The sequence below is a fragment of the Mustela putorius genome, unplaced genomic scaffold (assembly GCF_011764305.1).
Source record: "Mustela putorius furo isolate JIRA1106 unplaced genomic scaffold, ASM1176430v1.1 tig00537227_pilon_pilon_pilon, whole genome shotgun sequence".
NCBI classification, from domain to species: Eukaryota; Metazoa; Chordata; class Mammalia; order Carnivora; family Mustelidae; genus Mustela; species Mustela putorius.
This window is the reverse complement of record NW_025422368.1, coordinates 2,737,641-2,764,804: the sequence shown is the minus strand read 5'-3', so window position 1 is coordinate 2,764,804 and position 27,164 is coordinate 2,737,641. Positions and strand designations below refer to the sequence as shown.

General features: G+C 49.8%; 1 protein-coding gene across 3 annotated transcripts; it reads left to right on the top strand.

Annotated features, from left to right (window-relative positions):
• The first annotated feature begins 3,784 nt into the window (after positions 1–3,784).
• Positions 3,785–26,839, top strand: ESPL1 (extra spindle pole bodies like 1, separase). 3 transcript variants are annotated; one of them, XM_013046949.2, is made up of 31 exons: positions 3,785–3,930; positions 4,432–4,524; positions 4,692–5,750; positions 6,038–6,142; positions 6,308–6,428; positions 9,167–9,303; positions 10,203–10,396; positions 10,898–11,137; positions 11,359–11,503; positions 11,610–11,748; positions 11,952–12,091; positions 14,087–14,221; positions 15,947–16,066; positions 16,538–16,709; positions 17,116–17,244; positions 17,376–17,532; positions 18,036–18,145; positions 19,355–20,346; positions 20,764–21,106; positions 21,312–21,473; positions 22,113–22,326; positions 22,427–22,617; positions 23,363–23,490; positions 23,626–23,748; positions 24,693–24,848; positions 24,958–25,128; positions 25,254–25,358; positions 25,521–25,636; positions 25,804–25,887; positions 26,055–26,219; positions 26,476–26,839. In XM_013046949.2, the coding sequence occupies exons 2-31, from the start codon at positions 4,444–4,446 to the stop codon at positions 26,675–26,677; spliced, it is 6,336 nt and encodes a 2,111-aa protein (XP_012902403.1). In that variant the 5' UTR covers positions 3,785–3,930; positions 4,432–4,443; the 3' UTR covers positions 26,678–26,839. The 3 variants fall into 3 exon arrangements, with proteins under 3 accessions (XP_012902403.1, XP_004774687.1, XP_012902404.1); XM_004774630.3 differs by having other exon boundaries at positions 3,785–3,942; XM_013046950.2 differs by lacking the exon at positions 14,087–14,221 and having other exon boundaries at positions 3,785–3,942.
• Positions 26,840–27,164: the final 325 nt, after the last annotated feature.

The following is a 27,164-nucleotide window of genomic DNA, read 5'->3' as shown; positions in this document are numbered from 1 at the left end:
CAGAAGTGTTTATCCTTGGTCCTGGCCCAGATAGAAGTATCAAGCTATTTGGGAGGCCTTCTGCTCTGGGGTATGTGAGCAGCTGAGTAGGGTGTCAGTATGTTCCACTTGAACTCATTTCCTCTTCCTCAAGTGGGAAGGTCAGCTTGGTGTCAGACTTGATACACACCACCATCTTTCACTAAGAGGCTCCTAATTTTCTGACTTCCCATCCAGCTGGACACATGATTATTTGATTTGGAACTTTTAAGTGATCCTGAGGAGAGCGGAAACATCCCAAGGAACCAGGAGCCAATGGACAAGAAGGCAGGAGGATTGGGTCATGAGGACGGCACTGGGTTCTGAGGCCTGGAGGACTATCTCTTCCTGGAAATTCAGTCCCTGCTCAGGAAGAGGAGGGGCTTTTCCCAGCTAATGGCCATGGCCCTTTGGCTAGGTCTAGATTCTGTTCCCCATCACTGTTTCCCTGACCCCAACCCTGTGGTTCTCTCTGTCCATTTTATTATTTTCTGCCACCATTTCCTCACAGAACCACGAATAGAATTATAAAACAAACAAAAATTTGTCTTGCTTGGGATTAGATCTAATGTTATAAAGATACTTCATGGGGCACCTAGGTGACTCAGTTGGTTAAGCAATAGCCTTTGGCTCAGTTCATGATCCCGGGGTCCCGGGACTCGAGTCTGCTCGGGCTCCCTGCTCAGTGAGGAGTCTGCTTCTCCCTCTCCCTCTCCCACATCCCCCTGCTTGTGCTTTCTCTCACTCTGTCAAATAAATAAAAATAAAATCTTTAAAAATACTTCACATTTGCGTTAAATTTTTTTAATATTTTATTTATTTATTTGAGAGAGAGAGAGAGAGACAGAGATAGTGACAGAGAGCACTAGTGGGAGGAGAGGGTGAAGCAGACTCCCCACAGATCAGGAGCCCAATGCAGAGCCCGAAGTTCCGTAAGTATTAAGAGATTAATACTTAAATATTAATCTTAAGTATTAATCCAGGACCCCAGGATCACAACCTGAGCCAAAGGCAACTGCTTAACTGACTGAGCCACCCAGGCGCCTCACTTAAAATTTTTTTTTTACAGGGGCGCCTGGGTGGCTCAGTGGATTAAAGCCTCTGCCTTTGGCTCAGGTCATGATCCCAGGGTCCTGGGATCAAGCCCCACAACGGGCTTTCTGCTCAGTAGGGAGCCTGCTTCCCTTCCTCTCTCTCTCTGCCTGCCTCTCTGCCTACTTGTGATCTCTGTCTCAAATAAATAAATAAAATATTTCTTAAAAATGTTCGGAGTCTAATCCATAGACTTAATATTAGGGTTTTTTGTTTTGTTTTCAGTAAACTCTGTGTCCAACATGGGGCTCAAACTCATGACCCCAAGATCAAGAGTCCCATGCTATACTGACTGAGCCAGCCAGGTGCCCCAGTTGTTTGTTTTGTGTTTGTTTTTATTTGCTTTTAATTTTTTTTAAGATTTTATTTATTTATTTATTTATTTGACAGAGAGCATTAGCAGGCAGAGAGATAGGCAGAGAGAGAGGGGAAAGCAGGCTCCCTGCTGAGCAGAGAGCCCCATGCGGGGCTGGATCCCAGGACCTTGGGATCATGACCTGAGCAGAAAGCAGAGGTTTTAACCCACTGAGCCACCCAGGTGCCCCATTGTTTTTGTTTTTAAATAAAAATTGAATATTGTGCACCTGGGTGGCACAGTCATTTAAGTGTCTGAGTCTTGGTTTCAGCTCAGTTCGATCTCAGAGTTGTGAGATAAAGTCTTGTGTTGGGTTCCATGCTCAGTGCAGTGCCTGCTTAAGACTCTACCCCCTCTCGGCCCCTCCCCCAACATGTGTGTGCTTTCTCTCTCTCTCTAACAAATCTTTTTTGAAAATTGAATCAAAGTGTTGAATCATTCTCTTCTGCAACTTTTTTTTTTTTTAACATAACAGTATATTTCATTTTTCTCTCTTTAAAACAGCTGACATCCTCAGGAAGCCTATACAGCTATTCATGTATCTCTGACACTTTTGTATGTCGGTACATACAAGACATAATTTTTATTTGACAGACAGAGATCACAAGTAGGCAGAGAGAGAGGAGGAAGCAGACTCCTGGCTGAGCAGGGAGCCCAATGCGGGACTCGATCCCAGCACCTGGGATCATGACCTGAGCTGAAGGCAGAGGCCCAACCCACTGAGCCACCCAGGCGCCCCCAAGACATAATTTTTAATGGCTGCGAAGCACTGTTAGAACCTTTGGAAAGCTTTTCAAGGCTATTCTATTTGAGGACAGCAGAATCCCTGGGAAGCAGTGAGGCTTGATATTACTATCCTCATTTGACAGATAATATATGGAACGGGTACTAGAATCCAGCCCCTCTGTCCAACCTCAAATTCAAAGTTCTTTCCACTTTCCTGTGCTCTTTATAAGCTTGGGTTTCAGGTGAGGGACTGAATTTTGTGACTCAGGTTCATACTGGTCAGCATGTATCAATCTCTTATACTTAAGGAACTTCCTACTTTTTGTAAGAAGTATTAGAGGAATAAAAAAGGATAAATTCTTTGCCTTTAAGGAGTTTAGAATCAAGTAGATATAATACATAGGAAAAAAGTCCTAGAACACTCACTACACAACGCGTAAATAAGCACCAACTGCTAAGGTGTAAGCAGAAAAAATGAGTAGTGTGAAAATTAATGTGTTTATTCATCATTCACAAAGACCTGTTTGGTCCCTTACCCTACAAAAATTATGTATGTAATGTTTATAACATACATTTGCACCGGCATTAGTATTATCATTCCAGCACTGAGATTCTCTGGTGATGTTCTTGTCTTTATTTTTAAAAAATAGTCTTCTCTGCTCCATTCTGAGCTCCTAAAAGAGGTTGATGATGATGAAGAAAGACGATGATTGGGGTGCCCACTGGCTCAGTCAAAAGATCATGCCACTCTTGATATTGGTGTCCTGAGTTCAAGTGCCACATTGGGTGTAGCGATTACTTAAATAAATAAATAGGAAGGAAGGAAGGAAGGAAGGAAGGAAGGAAAAGAAAGGAAGGAGGGAGGGAGGGATAAGGATGAATTATCCAACAGAATTCAGGAAAAAGTGAACTGAAAGACCTGAATTTTTGAACTGAATTCTTTGGCGGAGGAAGGAAAGAAACAGCGCTAACTGAATCTGCACGTTTGGGGAAATAGTACTTACAACCGTAGGCCATTAAGCACTGTGAAATATCCCAGTGAATGAGTTTTCCTGGTTCTTCCTCCCTCCCCTCTACCCTCCAACACCCATCAAGAGCGCTAGACCCTCCATCTTCCTTATACGATCCAGTTGATAGAGCTGATATAAAGAGCAAGGCTGGAAGGCAGAGAGCTAGAAGTCGCCGTGATACTCCTGTCAGTACCCTCAGAAAATTATATTTTTAAAAAATTCCAGGAAAGGCTACGCCCTATTTTCCCAGTAACCCAAAATGCGTGAATTCCAAGCAAGTTCTTTTTGTCGTCTTGCCTATTTCTCTTCTCTCGAAATTTAAACTTTCTGAGCGCTGAAGATAAAGAAGAGCCTTAAGAAGGTACAGGGCTGGCCCTCCCGATAGCTACTAAGCGACGGATAGGTGAGATCTCTGGCTTGGCCAGAAAAGTGGGGAAACCCACGCCCCCAAGAGGCCTTAACGCCCACAGCAGCACGACCCCGCCCCCGGCGTCACGTGACAGGACTGCACAGCGGGTAAACTACAACTCCCACAGCGCCGCGCGGCACGCCGGCGTCTCAAAGCTCTCGCTGATTGGTGACTGGACATATTTGAAAGGCGGGGGCTGGCGCGGAAAACGAAGGTTGCATCTTGGATCCTTGCGGAGTACTCATACTGGCGACTGAGTCCTGGACTTGGGAAGGAAGCGACCTCTGGGGCAATAAGGCCTGAGGGACTCGTAAACGTGTGTACGTGCCAAGGTGAGGTGGGGAGGGTCTCCGGCGCTGACTTGAGGGAAAGGTGGAGGCGGCTCTGCGAGAGAAAGTTGGGAGAACTCAGGACGTCTTGGTGGGCGCAGAACTCGGTGGAGGCCTCAGGTGTGGGGCGTTGGGGTGGTGGGATGGGTAGTGAAACCTGGGATCAACCCGGAGGAAGGAAAGGCGGAAGCGTCCGTTTATAAGGGGAGCCCACTGTCCTGGAATGGTGTGTTTTTTCCCCGAGAGGATTTTTCCTTTTTTTTTTTTTTTTTTTAAAGTAACCTCCACACCCATGGTGGGACTTTCCAAGTCCAGACCCCCGAGATAAAGAATCATATGTTCCACCAACTGAGCAGTCAGGCGGCCCCTCCCGATAGGATTCTGAGGGGATTCTTTGGCCTCCTTCTGCAGCCTTCAAGCCCTTCTCCTGTCCTCCATTTAACTCCATTTAGAATCTTCTCCGCCTTCTCTAATCCTTCTCCTTTCCCCCAGCCCTCCAACGCCATGAGGAGCTTCAAAGGAATCAACTTTGGGACCTTGCTAAGCAACCCGAAGGAGGCTGAAGAATTGCTGCCTGACTTCAAGGTAGGGGTGATGTCTAGTTCTGGATACACCTGGCTTCTCAAGATGAGCTGTTTTGGTTTTGTCTTATTTAAGAGATAGGTTAATAGGAGATCCTCTCCTGAGCAACCTCATTTCTAGTTTTCTTTCACTATCTTGGTAGTCCCAATCACATCTTCCTCTCTTCTTAGGAGTTCCTGTCCAAGCTTCCAACTGGTTCACCTGGCTGCCGATCTGATGCCGAGAGGAGACAAGCTTGTGATGCCATCTTGAGGGCTTGCAACCAGCAGCTGATGGCCAAGCTGGCTTGCCCTCAGCACCTGGGGAGCCTGCTGGAACTGGCAGAGTTGGCTTGCAATGGCTACTTGGTGTTCACCCCTCAGCGCTCACCTCTCTACCTGGAACGAATTCTCTTCATCTTTCTGCGGAACATTGCTACACAGGGAATCCCAGACGCCACACTCCGATTCGCTCAGCCCCTCCATGCCTGTTTGGTGCAGTGCTCCCGCCAAGCTGCTCCCCAGGACTACGAGGCTGTGGCTCGGGGCAGCTTTTCTCTGCTTTGGAAGGTGGCAGAAGCCCTGGAGGAACGGCAAGCTGCACTTTCAGCTCGGCTGAAGGCCTTGAGCTTTCTAGTGCTCTTAGAGGATGAAAGTACCCCTTGTGAGTTTCCCCACTTTGCTTCTCCAACAGCTTGTCGAGTGGTGGCTGCCCATCAGCTATTCGATGCCACTGGGCATGGTCTGAATGAAGCAGATGCTGATTTCCTCGGTGACCTGCTCTCCACACATGTAATCAAAGCCTTGGTGGGCGAGGGAGGGTGTTCTCCTGGTGCTCTTTCTCCCCAGAGGGCCCTCTGTCTCTTGGAACTCACCCTGGAACACTGCCGTCGCCTCTCCTGGAGCTGCCACCATACTAGGGCCACCAGGGTAGTGGAGAAGGCCCATGATTACCTAAGGAACACCAGTCTGACCACTAGCCTCCAGTTATGCCAGCTTGGAGTTCAACTGCTACAGATTGGGGAGGGAGGATCTCAGGCACTGGCCAAGCTTCTGATCAAGGCATCGGCTCTCCTGAACGACAGTGTGGAGGCACCGTCACCCCCACTGCGGGCTTTGTATGACAGCTGCCAGTTCTTCCTCTCTGGCCTGGAGCGAGGCATCAAGAGGCGCTACAGACCTGATGCTGTTCTGGGCCTCTTTGCTTTTCTCAGAGGCTACTTCTCCCTCCTCCGGCAGCTGCAGGATGGGGTGAGTTAAAGACCTAGAGGTAGGGTGGGAATGTAGTTCTGCAGACTGGCAGTCTAAGGTCTTTGGTAATATCTGAAAGCCCTAGCTCCCTCCTTGGTAATTCACTTTCTGGATTATGCCTAGCCCACCCACCAGCAGCCTAGTCTACCCTGAGAGGGCAGTGGCCCTTATCATATTCCTCTTTTCTACTCCCTGGGCTGAGTCTGCTCTCTGGGACACTGGGCCAGTCTTCAGCTTGGAGCTCACGCTTTACCTCAGCTGCTCAAACCAACGCCTTTCTTCCTCAGGTCTGTGGGGACGCCTCCCAGCAGCAGCAGTCTTTAGTTCAGATGCATTTTCAGGGACTTCACCTCTACACTGCGGTGGTTTATGACTTTGCACAAGGCTGTCAGGTACAGTCTGAGAATCCAAACTCCTGGACAGGCCTGGGGTCTGGGGTTGCTCCTCTGCTTGGTAGACCTTTGAGATGGCTTTGGCTTTGGGCTTGGGGTGGGGTAGATGTCAGCTTAGACCCAACTCTTTCTCCTCTCATCTGCAAACCCTTGTTGTCCCTTCAGGTAGCTGATAGGGCCGACCTGGCCCAGCTAGTGGAAAGTTGCAAATCTACTGTGGTCTGGATGCTGGAGGCCTTAAAGGGCCTGTCAGGCCAAGAGCTGACTGACTATCTGGGCATGACCGGTTAGTACCTGGGGTCCCGAGGCAGGGGGGGATGGTCATCACTCACTAGGCCAACACAGGGCACTTGCTGGATGGTTCTAACTATCGTGGGGGCTCCTTATGGCTTAAGGAGGACTGAAAAAAAAAAAAAAGTAAGCCCAAGTGAGCCTATGTTTAACAGCAGTAGAGAAGTAATGAGGCTAACTTATAATAGCGGATGTAAGTTTTTCCCCATTGACTTTGAAATATGATTTGGTGTTTATACCTGATATGCAACTTTATGACCTTTCTACTGTTTAAAAAAAAATTTTTTTTTAAAAGATTGTATTTGGGGCGCCTGGGCGGCTCAGTGGATTAAGCCTCTGCCTTCGGCTCAGGTCATGATCCCAGGGTCCTGGGATGGAGCCCCACATCAGGCTTTCTCGCTCAGCGGGGAGCCTCCTTCCCTCTCTCTCTCTCTGCCTACTTGTGATCTCTCTCTGTCTGTCAAATAAATAAATAAAATCTTTTTTTTTTTTAAGATTTTATTTATTTATTTGACAGACAGATCACAAGTAGGCAGAGAGGCAGGCAAAGAGAGAGGAAGGGAAGCAGGCTCCCTACTGAGCAGAGAGCCCAACGCAGGGCTCAATCCCAGCACCCTGGGGTCACGACCCAAGCTGAAGGCAAAGGCTTTAACCCACTGAGCCACCCAGGTGCCCCTTTTCTGTTTAAATTTTAAAGAACGTTTGTAACTCATTATTTTTTTTAAGAACCATGTAAAAATGCTTTAAAAATTAAATTGCACAAGAAGGCCTGTAGTTGAAAGTCCCTTTCCCACTCCTAATTCTGATTACCAAGTTCACCTCCACAGAGGTAACAAATATTAATTTTTTAGGTGTCGTTTTAGAGATACCATGTATATGTAAAACAATTCGCGTATTTCTCTTCACCCTTTTGACTGAAATGTACAGACAAAAGTACTAAGATCACAAATATATGGTTTGATGGATTTTTTACAAAGTGAACATTCTTTGTAACCAACATTTAGGTCAAGTAAGAACAAGACTTAGGGGCACCTGGGTGGCTCAGTGGATTAAAGCCTCTGCCTTCGGCTCAGGTCATGATCTCAGGGTCTTGGGATCGAGCCCCATATCGGGCTCTCTGCTCAGCAGGGAGCCTATTTCCTCCTCTCTCTCTGCCTGCCTCTCTGTCTACTTATGATCTCTGTCTGTCAAATAAATAAATAAATAAAATCTTTAAAAAAAAAAGTAAGAACAAGACTTAGAAGTTTCCCCCTCATTTTACAAAAACCATGGCCCTTTAAGTTATACAAACCCAGTGAGTTCTGTCATTGGAAGATTTTGGGGAACTTTTCATATTCATGCATTCAGTGGTTGAATCTACCCACTGAGATGAAAATATGATTAGGAGTCACGAAAAGTACTAGCATGAAAATTCTTCCCAGAATATTGAAGACTGAATTTTTTCCCAACCATCCATGTTGACAGCCAAGAAGCTGTATAAACTCAAATTTAGGAAAATTTTATTCATTCAACAAATATCTGTTGAGTACCTACCATGTACTAAGCACTGTCCTGAGTACTTGGGTGTATCAGTAAACAAAACAAAGGTCCCTCCTCATCGAGCCATATTCCAGTTGGGGGAGAATGATAATAAGCAATAGGATAATTGAATTATCAATATGTTGGAAAATGATAAGAAATATGGGGGGAAAGGAAGAGTACAGCAGGATAAGAAAGGGAATTAGGAGTGCAGGGTGGGTGAGCTGGCAAGTTACCATTTAATATAAGGTCGTCACAGGGCCCCTGGGTGGCACAGTGGGTTAATCATCCAACTCCTGGTTTTGGCTCAGGTCCAGGTCTCACAGTCATGAGATTGAGCCCCATGTCGGGCTCCACGCTCAGTGCAGTCTGCTTGAGATTCTCTCCTCACTCTGCCCCTTCCACTCATGCTTTTTCTCTCTCTACAATAAATAAATAAATAAATCTTTTAAAAAAAAATCAGATAGGGGGGTGCCTGGGTGGCTCAGTGGGTTAAGCTTCTGACTTCTGCTTGGGTCATGATCCCAGGGTCCTGGGATCTAGCCCCACATGGGGCTCTCTGCTTGGCAGGGAGCCTGCTTCCCCCTCTCCCTCTGCCTGCCTCTCTGCCTACTTGTGATCTATCTCTCTCTGTGTCAAATAAATAAATAATCTTTTAAAAATTATTAAAAAAAAATAGGGTAGTCAGAATAGGCCTCACTGAGAGGGTGACATGAGCAAAACTTGGAGGATGTGATGAAGTTGGCCATGTAGATGCCTGGGAAAGGACATCCCTGGCAGAAAAAATAGCCAGTGCCAAAGCCCTAAGGCAGGAGCTGTTCTGGTGTGTGCAAGGAATAGCAAGGAGCCTACTAGGGTGGCTTCCATGGAAGGAGGTAAGGGACAGGCCAGAGTGTTTCCCCCAAATTGCTGCCCTTTGGGGCAGGATAAATACAAAAATTGGTATGTGAATTGAGATGGGCCCTGTGTTGGGCCCTTTTAATAAATAAGAACCGAGGGCTGGCTGGTGTGGGTTTGCCTTACCAGAACAGACCTCATGGGCCTATTTGGAGCAGGAAGGGGAGAGCTGCCCCTTTCTCATCCCCCAGCAAGAGGGGTTCCTCTTTGATCTGGAAGCTGCTGAGCCGACCCCAGGTTGAGCTCCTCTCTACCATCTCTCCAACAGAAAAGCCAGTGAGAACTCTTCGGCTGCTAACTGTTCTCTCTCTCCCGCAGCCTCTTACACCAGTAACTTGGCCTACAGCTTCTACAGTCATAAGCTGTACGCCGAGGCCTGTGCCATCTCTGAGCCCTTCTGTCAGCACCTGGGCTTGGCGAAGCCAGCCACCTATCCCAAGGTGCCTCCTGAGAAGGTACGAGGGCAGGAAGGGCTGTTAATGTTGGTGACCTGAGCGACATGAAAGATCCTGGCCAGGGCATTGTCTTGTAGTAGGGACCAGTACTTGGGGCAGTGTTCCCCACTTGTACTGTTATTAATTGTACTGTTATTTCTTTGCATTGTCCTACCTTTTGTATTTAGCCATGTCCCAGGCTGGTGGTTCTCAACCTGGTTTCACACTAGAATCACTTGAAATTTTTCAGAGTTCCCCTGTGAGGTCCTTTAAGTAGCCAGAGTGAGACCACTGCCGGGATACCTGCAAAATGATGGGTTGACTGGGATTGGTAGGTGCCATAGGGGGTGGAGGGCCTTGGGTTTCATCTTGAGTGAGGCTGAGGAGCCTCTCAAGGATGGAAGGGAAGGCGTGATACCAGATTGGCAGTTGGAGTTTCTCCGGCATCACTGTGGTGAATGAACAGAGTGCAAGGATGATGCTGGGCCCCCGCACCCCTCTCGCGGCCCAGGCAGGGAAGGGTCGGTATCTGACCAAAGCAGCTTCCTGAGGGATGGGGAGATGTGGATGGGTACAAGAAGTCCAGGAGTAATCTGGCAAGTGACTGGCTGTGAGGGAGGGAGAGAAGTCAACAGTGGCCTGGCATTTCTGACCGAGGAGAAGGCGCTGACTTGCTGGGAGAGGGCTTACAGGCAGAGGAGCAGAGCTTCAGGGCTGTGGACATAAGTATGTGGCGGGTGTGGATTGAAGCTTCTGGTTGGGAGTCCTGGACATTTAGGGCTTGGGTGTCTTCTGCCTCTGGGCCGGGGCTGGGGCCCAAGGCCCACCTTGTGGTGTGTGTACCAGTGTGGGCACATACGCACTGTTAAAGACTCATGGGTCCCTCGCCGCAGTTTGGTCTGTTTGCTTTCTCTGGCCAGTTGCACCGGTGCTTCCGGCTACACGGAGAGAGTTTGAAGAAACTGGGTAAACAGGCCCAGGGCTGCAAGATGGTAAGTTTATGGCTGACAGCCCTACAGCCCTGTGGCTCCCAGCACATGGCTGAGCCAGTCACCTTCTGGGTTCGGGTCAAGATGGATGCAGCCAAAGCAGGAGACAAGGAGCTGCAGCTGAGGTGAGTGGGTGGGGAGAGAGGCAACTGTGTTTGCTCCCTGGCTAAGGATGGCAGTTGGTATATGTGGTTTCGGTCAGCCTTCCATCTGAAAAGGCACTGACTCCTGCTGTCAGTGTTACTTGTCAGGTGCCTACTATAGGCCAGCAGATATGCTGGGTACTAGGGAAGCAGGGGCAACAGGCAGCGCTCTTTCTTTCAGGACTGGAAACTTATTTATTTATTTATTTATTTGAGAGAGAGAGAGCATGAGAGAGGAGAAGGTCAGAGGAAGAAGCAGACTCCCCATGGAGCTGGGAGCCAGATGTGGGACTTGATCCCGGGACTTTGGGATCATGACCTGAGCCAAAGGCAGTTGCTTAACCAGCTGAGCCACCCAGGCACCCTCAGGACTGAAAACTTAGCAAATCTCTCAGCAAGCCAAGGCTGGGGCTCCTTGGTATGGGGCAGAGGGTCCATGTGTCATGGGCTCCCTGACCTGGTGCTGGGCCTGCTTTCTCTCAGGACTCTTCGAGACAGCCTGAGCGGCTGGGACCCAGAGACCCTTGTGTTCCTGCTGAGGGAGGAGCTGCAGGCCTATAAGGCTGTGCGAGCAGACACGGGGCAGGAGCGGTTCAATGTCATCTGTGACCTGTTGGAACTGAGCCCTGAGGAGACACCAGTGGGAGCCTGGGCTCGAGCCACCCACCTGGTGGAACTCGCTCAGGTGCTCTGCTACCACGACTTTGCCCAGCAGACCAACTGGTGAGGAAGAGTAGTCGGGGATGCCACTCCTGCTCCTTGCCCTAGGTCCTCTGACCCTCTTCAGAGGCTGTGGCCCTCGCTGTGTCCCTGAGCATCCCCTGCAGTTTGTGGCCGCAGGAGCTCCATCAGAGGGTGGGGCCGGCTGTCCTGCAGAAGGCCCTTCTCAGGATGCTGGGCAGCTATCTGTCATGGGCCCAGCTTCTGTGCACTTCTCCCTCCAGCTCAGCCCTGGATGCTGTTCAGGAAGCCCTGCAGCTTCTGGAGTCTGTGAGGCCTGAGCCCCAGGCCAAGGATCAGCTTCTGGATGATAAGGCCCAGGCCTTGCTATGGCTCTACATCTGTACTCTGGAGGCCAAGATGCAGGAAGTAAGTGTGGCTGCTGTGTATGCAGAACTTGGTCCAGGGAGAATGTGCCCGAGGCTCACACTGAGCGGACGCCTGCCCTGTTCTTTATCCTCATCTCCCCATCCAGGGTATCGAGCGGGATCGGAGAGCCCAGGCCCCTAATCACCTGGAGGAATTTGAAGTCAATGACCTGAACTATGAAGATAAACTGCAGGAAGATCGCTTCCTGTACAGTAACATCGCCTTCAACCTCGCGGCCGACGCTGGTAAGGGCTGGGAATGCAGTGTGGGGGGTTAGGGTCTCCCCGGTGGCTTCCCCGGAGCAGAATGGGGACCCAGCGTGCAGGAGAGGTGGGTCCATAGAGTGGGAGGGTGGGCACAGAGGGGAGAGGGTGGACTGAAGAAGGCTGCATTCTCCCCAGATAGCCCACGCTGAGAGAATGGCTGGTCCCTTTCTTCTGACTTCTAGCTCAGTCCAAATGCCTGGACCAAGCCCTGGCCCTTTGGAAGGAGGTGCTTACTAAGACACAGGCGCCCGCCGTCCGGTGTCTCCAGCAGACAGTGACCTCCCTGCAGACCCTAGCAGCCCTCTATCAGCTGTCGGCAAAGGTAACCAGGCAGGGTGCTAATGTGGCCCAGAAGCCTAGCTCCTTCCCCTTCTTTGGCCTGAGAATCTGCTGAGAAGCCATGGAACGCGGTGCGGGCTCTACCACCAGCCTCCCTAAGTTGAAATCCAAGCTCCATCCTTTATTAGTAACTCGCCTTGGCAAATGATTTAACTTCCTAAGCCCAGTTTCCTTATCTCTAAAACAAGGACAATAATAGTACTATACCATGGTGTCATCAGCACTCAGTGAGATGACATGTGTTGTGCCTGAGCCAAATCGTCAAGTGTCAGCAATAACTATTGTTAATTCTTAGATAGTTTGAGACCTGTATGCTCAGAAACATACAGAGACACCAAGAGGCCCAATTTTATACTTTTACTTCCTGAAGCTCCTTGCTGGCCGCCACATTAGAGAACATCCGAAAAAGGACATGACACATAAAGGACCTTTATTCCTGCGGCCATTAGGCCATATTTCTAGCATGAGGACTGGGGGAAGCTGTCTCAGCCCTGGACCTGAGTGTTTGCTCTATGGCATTCCTGTAATGGGAACTCAGACAAGCAGCTGAGCCCGTGTCAGTCATAGTCTCTTAGGCTGTCATCATCTAGAAAATTCAGGTTAGAGACCCTACGAAGATTAAATGAGTTGATGAACATGAACCTCTTTTTTTTGACAATTTGATATTTTTATTATGACTCTACTTTTAAAGTTTCTTTTTTTCTTTTAAAGATTTTATTTATTTGGTAGAGACACAGCGAGAGAGGGAACATAAGCAGGGGGAGTGGGAGAGGGAGAAGCAAGCTTCCTGCCAAGCAGGGGGCTCGATCCCAGGACCCTGGTATCATGACCCATGCAAAAGGCAGAGCCCAACAACTGTGCCACCCAGGCCCCCTACTTTTGAAGTTTCATTTCTGTTTTTTTTTCTCAAGTTTATTTTTTTTGTAATCACTATACCCAATGTGGGGCTCAAATTCAGGACCCCAAGATCAAGAGTCCCATGTTCTTCCCACTGAGCAAGCTAGATACTCCTTCACATTTTTAATTTTTAAAATTTTTTTAAAATTTAAATTCAGTTAACTAACATACAGTGTATTATTAGTTTCAGAGGTAGAGTTTGGTGATTCATCAGTTGTATACACCACCCAGTGCTCATTACATCACGTGCCTATCACCTGGTCCACATCCCTCCACCCCTCCTGCAACCCTCAGTTCGTTTCCTATAGTTAAAAGTCTCTTGAGGTTTGTCTCCCTCTCTGATTTCATCTTATCAAACTTGTTTTAATTGAAGTATAACAGACATAGAATACTATATTAGTTTCAGGGGCGCCTGGGTGGCTCAGTTGGTTAAGCGACTGCCTTCGGCTCAGGTCATGATCCCGGAGTCCCAGGATCGAGTCCCACATTGGGCTCCCAGCTCCATGGGAAGTTTGCTTCTCCCTCTGACCTTCCCCCTCTCATGCTCTCTCTCACTCTCAAATAAATAAAATCTTAAAAAAAAAAAAAAAGAATACTATATTAGTTTCAGGGGCACAACACAGCAGTTTGGTAATTCCACACCTTACTCAGTCCTTACCACGATGAGCGTAGTGACCATACAATGTTATCACGTTATTGACTATTCCCTACGCCATATTTTTCATCCCCGCAACTTTATTTTTTTATAACTGGAAGTTTGTACCTCTTGATCCCCTTCACCCATTCTGCCCATCCCCTCCCCAGGTAAACCTCTCAGCATGGTGCCTAGCCCAGAGTAAGCTTCCAATAAATCCTAGCCATTGATGCTCCCTGGCACCTACGTTTTCAGACAGGAGGGTAGATGGTAGGTTCCCTCGCTCCTCTCTTCTCCCATTCCTTGAGGGTGGCTGGCAGTTGCTCTGTCTGGAGCCACACTCCATCTAGGCTCTGAGGTCTCCAAGGGCTGGGGAGCCGAGGTCTGGTATGGTCTAGATGGAGGTTTGAGCAGGAGTGGGTAAACTTCCCGCTCCTTGATGACCAGCCCCTGCAGGCTCTAGAGGTCCTCCTGCTTGTACGGATCGTCTCCCAGAGATTAGAGGACCATGCGAAGGCCACTGCTGCCTCCTGCCACACCGCCCAGCTGCTGCTGACCCTTGGCTGTCCCCACTATGCCCAGGTGAGTGCCCAGCCAGCCAAGCCTGGAGCTGCAGGGGAGAACCGGCCTTAGTGATGCATCTTTTCCCAAAGAAGATAAGATACCAAATGGGCATCTTCCCTGCCTTCAACCACCACATCCTGCTGGAGGATTGTAAAGTGTGGAGTGGTTGGGAGGCAGCTGTGGGAAGAGGAAGTGCCTTTCCTTCTCATTGCAAAACCATTGTTTGCTAAGTCTTACAGATCCTGCCCCAGGAATAGGCCTCTAATCCTGTATTTTCCCACCACTTGCCCTGGTTGCCATTTCTCTGCTTGCTTAGGACTATGCTGATGCCCAGTTGGTTTCCCTGCCCCCCAGCTTCTCCCTTCTGCACTTTGTCTCCTAAATTTCTGCTAACATGATCTTTTTGGATCTGGTCTTGTCTTTCTGCATCAGGATTTCACTGTTTTTCCATTACCTGAAGGATGCTGTCTAAACTCCTTGCTTGGTATCACACATCTTCTATATTCTAGCTCACTTTTCCTCACTACCACCCCCCTCCCCACACTGGAACTTAATGTCTATCCACACGAGTTACTTTACAGTGTTGTACATGCCTCCTGTCTTTGGTTGTCTTAGTCCTTCCACCCTAAGTATACTTCCCCTACTCCCCTTTTTTTTATTCAGCCAACTTCTACTTTCTTTTCAAGGCCTAGTTCAACTGTCCCCTCCTTCATGGAGTATTTTATATGTACTCTTCTAAAAGGGCAGAATCCCTTACATTCCCTGGGTCCCCATACCACTAATGACGTCGTGTCCTGATTACAAAAGGCGGGCCTGCATCCCTACTGCACTGCAGGGTATTGGATTGAAAGTCCTACTTACTCCTTTTTTTTTTTTTTTCATTTTTAAAAAAATTTTTTTAGTGGTGGAAGTGGCAGAGGGAGAGAGAATCTTAAGCAGGTTCCACACCCAGTGAGGGGCCCAATGTGGGTCTTGATCTCAAGATCCTGAGATCATGACCTGAGATGAAATCAAGAGTAGGTTGCTTAACTGACTGAGCCATCCAGGTGCCCCTTTAATTTTAATTTTAATTTTTTTTAAAGATTTTATTTATTTATTTGACAGAGAGATCACAAGTAGGCAGAGAGCCCAATGCGGGACTTGATCCCAGGACTCTGAGATCATGACCTGAGCCAAAGACAGAGGCTTTAACCCACTGAGCCACCCAGGCGCCCCTAATTTTTTATTTTTAAGTAATGTCTCCTGGGGCTCGAACTCCCAACCCCCAGATCAAGAGTCGTACATTCCACCAACTGAGCCAGCCAGGCGTCCCAAGTCCTGCTTACTTCTTATTCAGCTATGTCTTTCTAGCATAGTGGTTAACCAAAAGATACTAACTGAACATTTTAGTGAATGAATAACTCTTTTTTTTTTAAGATTTCATTTATTTATTTGACAGGGAGAGAGATCACAAGTAGGCAGAGAGACAGGTAGAGGGGGAGGGGGAAGCAGGCTCCCCGATGAGCAGAGAACCTGAGGCAGGCCTCGATTCCAGGACCCTGAGATCATGACCTGAGCTGAAGGCAGAGGTTTAACCCACTGAACCACCCAGGCGCCCCTGAATGAATAACTCTTATGTAGATTATAATATTTGAAATAATTTCCTATTCCGTCACATGTGTTCTGCATCTCACTTGTAAGTGCTTTAACCCACTTTAATTTGAAAAGCCTGGCTGCTCACATACCCCATGATTATTTCTTTAGCTACACCTTGAAGAGGCAGACTCAAGCCTGAAACTTCTCGATCACACCACTGACACGTACCTGCTCCTTTCACTGACCTGTGACCTACTTCGAAGTCAACTATACTGTGTTCACCAGAAGGTATTTCTCAGTTTCTTAATCCCCAAAGTCCCCAGGTATTGGAAGGATTTTTGGAGATTTCCCTGGAGCTAGGAAGAATATTCCTGACCTAGAGAAGCAGGGCTGTTTCCTAGCCTTGCCCACTCCAATGAAATGTCACCAGTGCTCCTCTAGAAAAGGTGAGGAGAATGTCCTTCCCATTCTTTCCCAGTCTCCTCAGTCACACAATCTAGTCCTGTGACTAGAAACCAGGATGACAATGACCTTGGGAAGGCACTGGAGCCCTAGAGTAGAAATCAACTAGGATGCCTAAGACCTGAGTTTTCTCACAAACCAGCAAGTTTTATGTCCTGTCAGGCTACAGTTTTCTCCACATCTTTGATCATTCTCAAAAGCCAGGCCTGGCCCAGAGGATCTGCAGGGGCATTTTAAGTTCTGAATTGCTGACCTGAATTCACTCATCACTTTCCTCCGGCCCTCCTCATCTCCCAGGTGACTGAGGGTGCCTCTCTGTTGCTGTCTGTGCTTCGGGATCCTACCCTCCAGAGGTCATCCAAGGCCTGGTATTTGCTTCGTGTCCAGGCCCTGCAACTGGTGGCATTCTACCTTAGCCTCTCGTCAGACAGCCTCTCAGCCTCCCTGAGGGAGCAGCTCTGTGCCCAAGGTGAAAAAATAGAGAGGATGATGGCCCTTTGTGATCCCCTTTGGTGGCCTGGCCATTCTTGGCTCTTCTCAAGCCCTTGTCACCTCTGGTGTTCCACCTGTGTGAACTAGCCTACCCAGAGGTTGCCTGGGGTAGGCCTAGGGTAGCATATGAGTTTCTGTTTGCCTGCTTCCTGACTGACCGCTCTGTACCTGACTAGAATGCTGTTCTGACAAGGATTCTGAGGCCCTGTGTGGTCTGAGGGAAAGAGTTCTGTGACTGAGTCCCTCTGCTGCCTTAGGCACAGAAGGAGGAGTGGCAGCAGGCTTGGCATTTGGTACCTTAGAAGGTGAAAGTGGTAACAGTTGTGGCTGCCTCATCTCCCTTCTTGTTCCCCCACGCCCCCGCCACCCCTTCCTCCCCACAGGCTGGCAGACACCAGAGATCGCCCTCATCGACTCCCATAAGCTCCTCCGAAGCATTATCCTCCTCCTCATGGGCAGTGATGTGCTCTCAATTCAGAAGGCAGCTGTGGAGACGCCATTTCTGGACTCTGGTGAGTCTGAGGCAGAGAGTAAGGCCCCATGGGCAGGAGCAGGCTAGATGGAGGGAGGTTCGGCCAGTTTTGCTTCCAGAGGGGCTGGGCTGCAACTGAGTGACGACGGCCTTCTCTCTCCTTTGTGGCAGGTGAAAATCTGGTACAAAAATGGCAGGTTCTGACAGAGGTGCTGAGCTGCTCAGAGAAGCTGGTCTCCCACCTGGGCCATCTGGGCAGTGTGAGCGAAGCCAAGGCCTTTTGCTTGGAGGCCCTGAAACTCACGACGAAGCTGCAGCTGCCACGCCAGTGAGTACAGGCGGGAGGAGGCCAAGTCCAGAGTCCAGGTGCCCGCACGCTGGGCCTTGGGCTTCCAGACTCTTTCACAGGTTAATGTGTTCTGTTTGGACGGGTTGGGAGAGTACGTTCCATGGTAAGGAAGTGGGATGTGCTGAGTTAACCAAGGCTAGACATTTTTATTTCCTATAAGATTTCTTAGGTCTTTCAGTGTGCTCATAAGCATTATAACTCAACAAAAGAGAGATCCAGTGTACATGTCTCCCTAAATCCCTTTGCCCACAAAATCCTTTTTTTGTTTCCCCTGGGAAATCCTGTCCTTGTATGCAAGGATGACTTGGGATGCAAAAGCAGTATAGAGGGTTTTCCTCGGGGAGCCTCGAATTCAGCCGGAGGCAGGAGAGGCCTTTCAGAGGCTAGGAGACTGCCGGGGCTGTGCCTGCCAGAGAGGCCAAAAGACAGACTCTGGGAAAACAAAGGCTTACACATTGGTTGTCATCTCTTCCCCCAACAAGGTGTACTCTGTTCCTGGTGCTGAAAGCAGAACTGGAGCTGGCGCGAAATGACATTGACCTCTGCCAGTCGGACCTGCAGCAAGTTCTGTTCCTGCTCGAGTCTTGCACAGGTGAGCCGCCATGCCCCCACCCCACCCCCTGCCCCACACAGGTGGTGGCGAGACGGCCCCACACACTGCAACACGCCTTTGTATGTTTTAGTGTGGTGCCCTTCAAAATCGGAGTCTTACTTCCGGTTCTCTGGGCAAAGCTCCTCCTTTATCACTCAGATCGCTGGTTTCCCTCTTTCAGATGACTTGTCCACAACTAACCCTACCTGCCTCTAGTTTTTAGTGCTAATACATTTTGGCTACTTGCACTTACTTAGTTTTTAATTTTTTTAATTTTTTACTTTTAAGTGGGTTCTACACCCATCTTGGGGCTCGAACTCACAACCACAAGATTAAGAGTCTCATGCTACACCGACTGAGCAAGCCAGGTGCTGCTACCTATTTAAATTTAATTCACATAAAATTTAAAATTCATTTCCCTGTCACTGGCCACATTTTGTATGCTCAGTAGCCACGTGGGGCTAGTGGCTACTCTGTTGGACAGCACAAATGTAGAGGCCTCGGGAGAGCTTAAGTTAATAGTAAAATAGTCTATGGAACATTTTTTCTTTCCTTTTTTTTTTTTTAAGATTTTATTTATTTATTTGACAGAGATCACAAGTAGTTAGATAAGCATACAGAGAGAGAAGAAGGGAAGCAGGCTCCCTGCTGAGCAGAGAGCCCGATTCGGGGCTCAATCCCAGGACCCCTGGATCATGACCTGAGCTGAAGGCAGAGGCTCCAACCCACTGAGCCACCCAGGTGCCCCTGGAACATTTTTTCTTATCAGCCACTTTTACCTCTAGTATTTCATGGACCCACACAAAACCCTGGAAAGTCAGGTGGTCACATAGATTTTCTTTCATTTGTAAAATGAGGAAGTCGGGAAATTCAGTGTTTGGGGCCAGATCATGGGCCTAGCTAGGGACAGGAGCCAGGACTGAGACACAGACCTCCTGGTGCCGGCCTGCTGTCCTGAGCCATGCAGCCATCTCAGCTGCAGATATGGGGGCTTTGTGGGTTGTGTTAATCCTCCTTGGAATGGGAAGAAAACATTAGGGATTTTATCGAAAAAATAACAAGCTGTGATAATATTTAGTATGTTCATAGAGTAATACATACAAGTAACATACACTAACACCTATATGAGGGAGTTGGGCCCAGGGATAGATCAGGAAGTACTCGGCAGCACCTCTCCCAGTTTTGTAATTCTGGTTGCACTCTCCCCAGAGTTTGGTGGACCAGCCCAGGGCCTGGACTCTGTGAAGAAGGTCCATCTGCAGAAGGGCAAGCAGTGGGCCCGGGTCCATCGTCCACGGGAGCTTCCAGAAGAGGAGCCCTTCCTAAGAGGCCCAGCTCTGGAGTTGGTAGCCACTGTACCCAAGGAGCCTGGCCCTATAGCCCCTTCCACTAACTCTTCCCCTCAACTGAAAATGAAGCCCCAGCCCAGCCCCGGCTTCCTGACACACCTGCCCACGTGTGACTGCATGCTGTGTGCCAGCCCCATCCTCTCCGCAGTCTGTCTGCGCTGGGCATTGGTCACAGCAGGGGTGAAGCTGGCCACAGGCCATGAGGCCCAGGGTCTGGATCTGCTGCAGGTCGTGCTGGAGGGTTGCCCTGCAGCCACTGATCGCCTCACCCGAGCTCTACAAACTTCCTTGAATCACATGGCGCACCTCTCCCCTGCCCCGAGGATCCTGGATGAGATCTTGGCTCAGGCCTACACACAGCTGGCCCTGGAGGGCCTGAGCCAGCCATCAAACAAGAGCCTGGGGAAGGTCCTGGAGTCAGGGCTGAAGTTTGTGGCAGCGCGGGTCCCCTACCTGGAGCCCTGGCGAGCCAGCCTGCTCTTGATTCGGGCCCTGGCAAAGCTGGCTGGCCTCGGTTCCTGCACTGCCCAACTCTTTGCAAGCTCCTGGGGCTGGCAGCCACCACCTGTAAAACCCTCCCCAGGCTCAGAGCCTTCAAAGCCTCGGAGCCAGAAACATTCTGGAAGAGGGCGTCAACGGGCAGCCTCTTCTTCTACCCCATCCCTCCATAATACCTCTCTGAAAGGTCTGGAAGGTGGAGGACTTCCCTGTACACCTAAGCCCCCAGGCCAGGTCAGGCCAGCAGGCCCTCGTGTCCCTTTCACTGTGTTTGAGGAAATCCTCACTACAAAGCCTGAGGCTGAGGTTCCCAAGGCCCCAAGGGTACAACAGAGGGTCCAGACGCGCCTCAAGGTGAGATGGAACTGTGGTTGGGTGCTGGTGGTGTCAGGTGGGGTGGTTCTGGAGAGTTCTGCAGAGTAGGTGTCTGTGGAATGGCTTCCCAGGGCCTGCAGGGACCTTTAGCTCTACTGCAGCAGGATCCCTATGTCTTCCAGAGAGAGCCAGGTCTACCTTTGTTTCAGACAGAGGGAGCTGTCCTTAACACAGTGGTTCCTTTCCCTTTTCATCCTTCCCCCCTTATCTTTTGTTCCCTCCTCTGTCTCCTTCTATACCCGAGAGTCCCTGCCCTTGATGGAGTGTGGTGGGTTTAAGGTGGAGAGGTTAATTTCTAATCTTCCCCCAAGGCCTCTGTGAATGTGCCTCTGCAGTGCCACCTGCTGGCAGATGTCTTGTCACTAACGCCTCCCTCCACTTTCCCACCCATCCCAGGTGAACTTCAGTGATGACAGTGACTTGGAAGACCCTATCTCAGTTGAGGCACGACTTGCAGAGGAGTCCAAGAGACGCAGCACTGCTTCCCGGAGCCGGGGCCGGGGCCGGGCGAGGAAAGGCTCAGGCTTGAAGACTGTTTCGGTGGCAGCCCCAGATAGTGGCTCCAGGCAACCTGGCTTCGGTGGCCAGAGCCGGAGGGCCAAGAAAGTGACATCAGTACATTGTGAGGAGCTGGGCTCTGAGATCATGAGGACCATCCCCGAGGAGGAAATGACTGATGATGAGATGGAAATGAGCTTTGAGATCCTCAGGGGCTCTGACGACGAAGACTCCACCTCTGGTATTAGGGTAACGGTGGGAGGGAGAAGCTGCATGCATTTTTGGGGGGTTGCCCCAGGACCAAAGCACAAGAAATAATGGGGGCCAAAGATAGTACAGAAATAAAGTTTTTGTTTTTTTTTTCCTGGCTCTGGGACTGGATTCTAGAAAGAACAAAGGGAATGGCAGAAGGACGGAACCTTAAAAAAATCATGTTGTCTCCTCAGGTGGGAAGGCACCAGCTCCAGGACCTGGTACTGCCATAGGAGAATGTGAGGTGTTGAGACGTGATTCCAGCAAAGAGGAGCTGCCCGTCCCATGCCCAGAAAAGGAGAGAGACAAGGACCTTGGTCCTCGGGTCCGACTCCCCTCAGCCCCTGCATCCATTGGTGAATATGCTGACCACTTGGGTCTGCTCACTTGGAGAGGGCGAGGCTAGATCTCTCTCTCTCTCTCTTTTTTTTATAAGGAGTTTATTTATTTGAGAGCAAGAGAGAGCATGAGTAGAGGGGATGGGCAGAGGGAAAGGAAGAAGTAGACTCCCTGCTGACCAGAGAGCTCAATGCGGGGCCCCATCCAAGGACCCTGAGATCATGACCCTGAGATGACCATGACCTGAGCCGAAGGCAGACACCTATCTGACAGTCACCCAGGAGCCCAGCCTCTTGGTCTCTTGATATTGATGCCCTCCTAGCCTGTCCATCATTTTGTCTTTGGATCCCCACCTAGATCTGGTCACCTTTGAACCAAGGTTAAGATTCCCAGCACTCTCTCCACTAGCTGTGTGCAAGTCACTCAGCCTTTCTGAGCTTCTGTTTGCTTATCTGTAAAACCGGGTTTGGGAGGATGCAGTGAGTTGATGTAAGTTGCGTAAGTCCCACTTGGCACATTGCTCTTCGTAAATGATAGCTTTTATTTTCCAAGTGGGAGAGGAGGTCAGGCCTTGGAAACCTGGAACTTTCGTGAAAAGTTCTACCAGCTAAGAAGTATGGGACTCATCCATAGCAAGTATCTTCACCTTCCTCTAGGTCTGTCTACCCTGAATTCCATCTTGGACTTACTGACCACTGCTTTCCGTGGCGTTAGTCACTGCCCTCCTAGTGGGCTCTATGCTCACCTCTGCCGCTTCCTGGCTTTGTGCTTGGGCCAACGGGATCCCTATGCTACTGCCTGCCTTGTCACTGAGTCTGTGTCCATCACCTGTCGCCACCAGCTGCTCACCCACCTCCACAGGCAGCTCAGGTGAGTAGCCACAATCCCTGAGGCCCATGCTGGGGCAGACTGAAGGGAGAGTCCAGATTTTTAAAGGAGGGAAACTCACCCCCACTTGCATTGTCCGCAGGAAGGCCCAGAAGCACCAGGGATCACTCGAAATGGCAGACCAGCTGCAGAGGCTAAGCCTTCAGGAGAGACCTGGAGATGTCCCCCTGGCCCGCATCCAGCACCTCTTTTCCTTCCAGGCTGCAGGATCTGCTCCATTCCCTGAGCTGGAGAAGGAGAGTTTCCAGGAGCGCCTGGCTCTGATCCCCTGTGGTACAGTAGCAGGCTCCGGTGGCTCTTCTGTCCTTGTCTGCATCTTCTCACTAAGGAGTTAGGTGGAGAACTTTAAGGCATTAGTTAACATAGATTTCTGTCACCTTTATGGAAGGACATGTCATACTTTTTCACTGAGTAGTCATTTTGTTACTCTCACCAAAGAGAACTACCCTAAATCTGGAAGTCTTTTTTCTTTCCCTTTTTTTTTGTTGAAGATTTTATTTATTTATCTGAGAGAGTCAGAGATAGCCACAGAGAGCACAAGTAGGGAGGGGTGGGAGAAGCAGGCTCTCAGCTGAGCGGGGAGCCCAATGAGGAACTTGATCCTAGGACAGATCCTGGGATTATGAACTCCCTTCAGCAGATGCATAACCAACTGAGCCACCCAGGCGCCCCCCTGCCCTTTTTAAAATTTAAACCTCAACTTTGAGTTATTAGCCTCAGGGGTAAGTTCAGGTGTCCGGAGACTCACTATGCTAACATGAAGCCCGTTAATGGATGATTTGAGTGCCTCCCTCTGTGTAGGAACTTCTGTTTCTGTCAGGGCCAGAAAGAAGTACAAGATGTGTTCTCTGTCCACAGGGTGCTGTTAGGGCAAGGGAGAGCACCTTGAACTCTAGTGAGAAGATAAGATTTCTTGGAGTTGGAGTTGTCCTGAGTGATAGATGGGAACTGAGTGTAGAAGACAGATGGGAATTCCTTGTAAGAGCTGAAATGATCCTGGGTATGCTCTGTGTGTCAGGAGTAACCGTGTGTGTGTTGGCTCTGGCGACGCTCCAGCCTGGAACTGTGGGCGACACCCTCCTGCTGACCCGGCTGGAAAAAGACAGTCCCCCAGTCACTGTGCAGATCCCCACTGCCCAGAACAAGGTACGTTTGTCGGGCCAGCAAGCAAAGTTGGGCTTGGGTAGGCTTCTGGTGAAGCTACTCTGATTCTGGGGCTGGGGGATGGAGAAATGGTGAGCGTGTGGACCGGCAGAAAGCTCACAGTCCCATCTCCCAAAGCTTCCTCTGAGTTCAGCCCTGAAAGAGTTTGACGCCATCCAGAAGGAGCAGAAAGAGAACAGCAGCTGTACCGACAAGCGAGAGTGGTGGACAGGGCGGCTAGAACTGGACCATAGGATGGAGGTGTGTGTCCCCGGGGTGGGGTAGGGTCAGGCCTGCCCTGGGAGTGACCCTGGGGTATCAGTGTCTTCTCTTTCACGGGTCGCAGGCCAGTGCTGTGTGTTACCTCAAATCCTTTCAGGAAATATAGGAGTAAAAAACATTTTAATATTTTAGGAAAAAATTTTTTAATTAAAAAAAATTTTTTTTTTAATGATGTTACCTGGGGCGCCTGGGTGGCTCAGTGGGTTAAAGCCTCTGCCTTCAGCTCAGGTCATGATCCCAGGGTCCTGGGATGGAGCCCCACATCGGGCTGTCTGCTGAGCAGGGAGCCTGCTTCCCCCTTTCTCTCTGCCTACTTGTGATCTCTGTCTGTCAAATAAATAAATAAAATCTTTAAAAAAAAAAATGATGTCTCCTGGGGAAGACTTTCAACAAGAGCCAAAAACCTGAAGATGCTATGGCAACAGAATGTGTAAAGATACATACAAGGAAAGGGACTTAAGCCCAAGAATCGGCTTCCTGCGTTTAGCTTTCATCACCTACCTATTTGTATTTGTCAAAACATAGTGATATGTACTAAATCATCTTACAGTCTCAGCAAATGAAAAATGTTTCTAGCTTATTGCCTTTTTTTTTTTTTTAAGAGAGGAATAGAAAGAGGAGGGGGAGGGGGCAGAGGGAGAAGGAGAGAGAAGAGAGAGAATCTGAAGAAAGCTCCAGGCCCAGCACAGAGCCTGACATGGGGCTCCATCTCCTGAAATCAAGAGTCAGATGCTTAACCCACTGAGCCACCAAGACATCCCTCTAGCTTCTTGCCTTTTTAACTGGCAGGAAGATATATACATTAGAATATACATTAGAAAATACATTAAAAAACCCATTTCCCCATGTCCAAAATGTTGGTGCCTATGGGCAAGAAACTCAGCTCCCCTCTCGGACTGAAGGTTCTGTTCTTCCTTATTCAGGTTCTCATCACTTCCCTAGAGAAACATGTGTTGGGCTGCTGGCGGGGACTGTTGCTGCCATCCAGTGAGGACCCTGGCCCTGCCCAGGAGGCATCCCGCCTCCAACAGCTGCTACAGGAATGTGGTTGGAAATATCCCGACCCAACTCTGCTGAAAGTGAGTTGAGAAATCAGGGAAAGGGGAGGAAGTTGGACTTAATTCTTTCCTCTGGCCACTGAGTGGAGATGGGAGCTCTGGCCCTCATCGACCGCTCTTGCCCTTCTAGATCGTGCTAAGTGGCACCAGTACCCTCACTGCTCAGGACATTCAGACCCTGGCCTATGGGCTGTGCCCAGCGAGGCCAGAACGAGCCCAGGAGCTTCTGAGTGAGGCAGCAGGACGTCTGCAGGGTCAGATAGTCCCAAGCAATAGGCACCTTGTCTTAGTGCTGGACAAGGTAAGGAGCTAGGGGCTGGAGGGGCGGTGTCTGGTGGGCGGTAGGCAGCAACTCACCCCCATGCCCCCTCTGATGCTCATGTATGCCTGGCTGGGGACAGTAAGCCCAGTGTGCTTTTTGCCCAGGACCTGCAAAAGCTGCCTTGGGAGAACATGCCCAGCCTCCGAGCACTGCCTGTCACTCGGCTGCCCTCCTTCCGCTTCCTGCTCAGCTACTCCATCACTAAAGAGGTGGGGTTCAGGGACTGGGGAATGGTTGTTGATTGGTGGAGATCTGGAAGACAAGAGAGGGTCTCGGGGGACTGATGGCTTCTTCGTGGAAAGGGGTTTGGAGTTTGTGGAAGCTTGGGCCCTCTGGCCAGACCAGGATCCTGATCACCAGTGTCTTCTCAGTCTGGGGCCTCATCGGTGCTAAGCCAAGGGGTAGATCCACGCAATACCTTCTATGTCCTGAACCCGCACAATAACCTGTCAAGCACAGAGGAGCAATTTCGAGCCCATTTTAGCAGGTCAGTGGGGTAAAAGTAAGAAAGGGGTGGGGGAGGGTAGAGACCACAGAAGAGGTTAACATGTCCTTTCCTGCAGAATCAAATGGTGCGACCCACCTTCTCCCTAGGATTCCCTCTGCCCTCTTTGCCAGCTGACCCCAGTTCTTACTCCTACCTTCTCCCTGCAGTGAAGCTGGATGGAAAGGAGTGGTTGGAGAAGTGCCAACTCCAGAACAAGCTCAGGCAGCATTGACGGAACATGATTTATATATGTGAGTGCTTTAGGTGGTGAGGTGGGGAGATGGACGGGCCTGAAAGAGGGCATCACCATAGTTTGCTTTGGGGCTTTAAAGCCACTGGCTGACTCGGGACAGCCCTGGAGACATGGCAGAGGCCAGGTGCTGCTAGGTCAGACTCCTCTCACGTCCCTCTGCCTTAGCTATGCAGGGCACGGGGCTGGAGCCCGCTTCCTGGATGGACAGGCCGTCCTCCGGCTGAGCTGCCGGGCGGTGGCCTTGCTCTTCGGCTGCAGCAGCGCAGCCCTGGCTGTGCATGGGAGGCTGGAAGGGGCTGGCATCGTGCTCAAGTATATCATGGCTGGCTGGTGAGTCCTGAGTGCCCATCCTTGCTCCCACCCAGGTTCTTTCCCCCGCCCATTTTCTCCAACTTCCTCCTCTTCTAGTTCCCTGGCATGCCTGGGTCGTTAATCTTTGTCCTCTTCTGCCCCACCTCCTGGAACCATGGACCAGGGCACTTCCCTCTGGCTCACTTCTCTTTCCTCACCACTCCTGCCAGTCATGTCTGCCTATGCATTCTGTTTTAAAGCTCTCACTTTGTAGTTCTTCCTTCTCTTTTCCCAGTCCCCTGTTTCTGGGTAACCTCTGGGATGTGACTGACCGTGACATCGACCGGTACACAGAGGCCCTGCTACAGGGCTGGCTTGGAGCGGGCCCAGGAGCCCCCCTTCTCTACTACGTCAACCAGGCCCGCCAGGCTCCCCGACTGAAGTACCTTATTGGGGCCGCACCTGTGGCATATGGCTTGCCTGTCTGCCTGCGATGACCTCTTAAAGCTGTCCTAGCGCCAATGGAAGCCATGTGACTGTTCTACCTCCTATTGGATTTAACCCTTAGGATAAATATTTTAAGTGATTTTTCCCAGTGTTTTATATGAAGGCTTTCCCTTTGATTTAACCTTGATATAATAAAGATGTACTTAAACCCATTTTGTGTGGTTCATCTGAGAACATCTGAAGACAATTATTGCCTCCTTCCACTATGTGGTACTATAAAGTGGTGAGAAGAGCTTGCAGAGTTCAAGTGCTCTCTCTAATAAAATATTTTTTTTAACTTTTTTTTTTTTGAAATTTTATTTATTTATTTGATACAGATCACAGGTAGAGAGGCAGGCTGGGGTCGGCGGGGGCGGAGGGGGGGGCAACTCCCGCTGAGCAGAGAGCCCGATGCGATGCGGGGCTCCCAGAACCCTGAGATCATGACCTGAGCCAAAGGCAGAGGCTTAACCCACTGAGCCACACAGGCACCCCTCT

Bases quoted from the DNA above. Each gene is read 5' to 3' on its own strand.
- ESPL1 (XM_013046949.2), top strand. From the start codon at position 4,444: ATGAGGAGCTTCAAAGGAATCAACTTTGGGACCTTGCTAAGCAACCCG. The intron at 10,397-10,897 runs GTGAGTGGGTGG...GCTTTCTCTCAG, and splicing joins GACAAGGAGCTGCAGCTGAG to GACTCTTCGAGACAGCCTGA. The intron at 14,222-15,946 runs GTGAGTGCCCAG...TTATTTCTTTAG, and splicing joins GCTGTCCCCACTATGCCCAG to CTACACCTTGAAGAGGCAGA.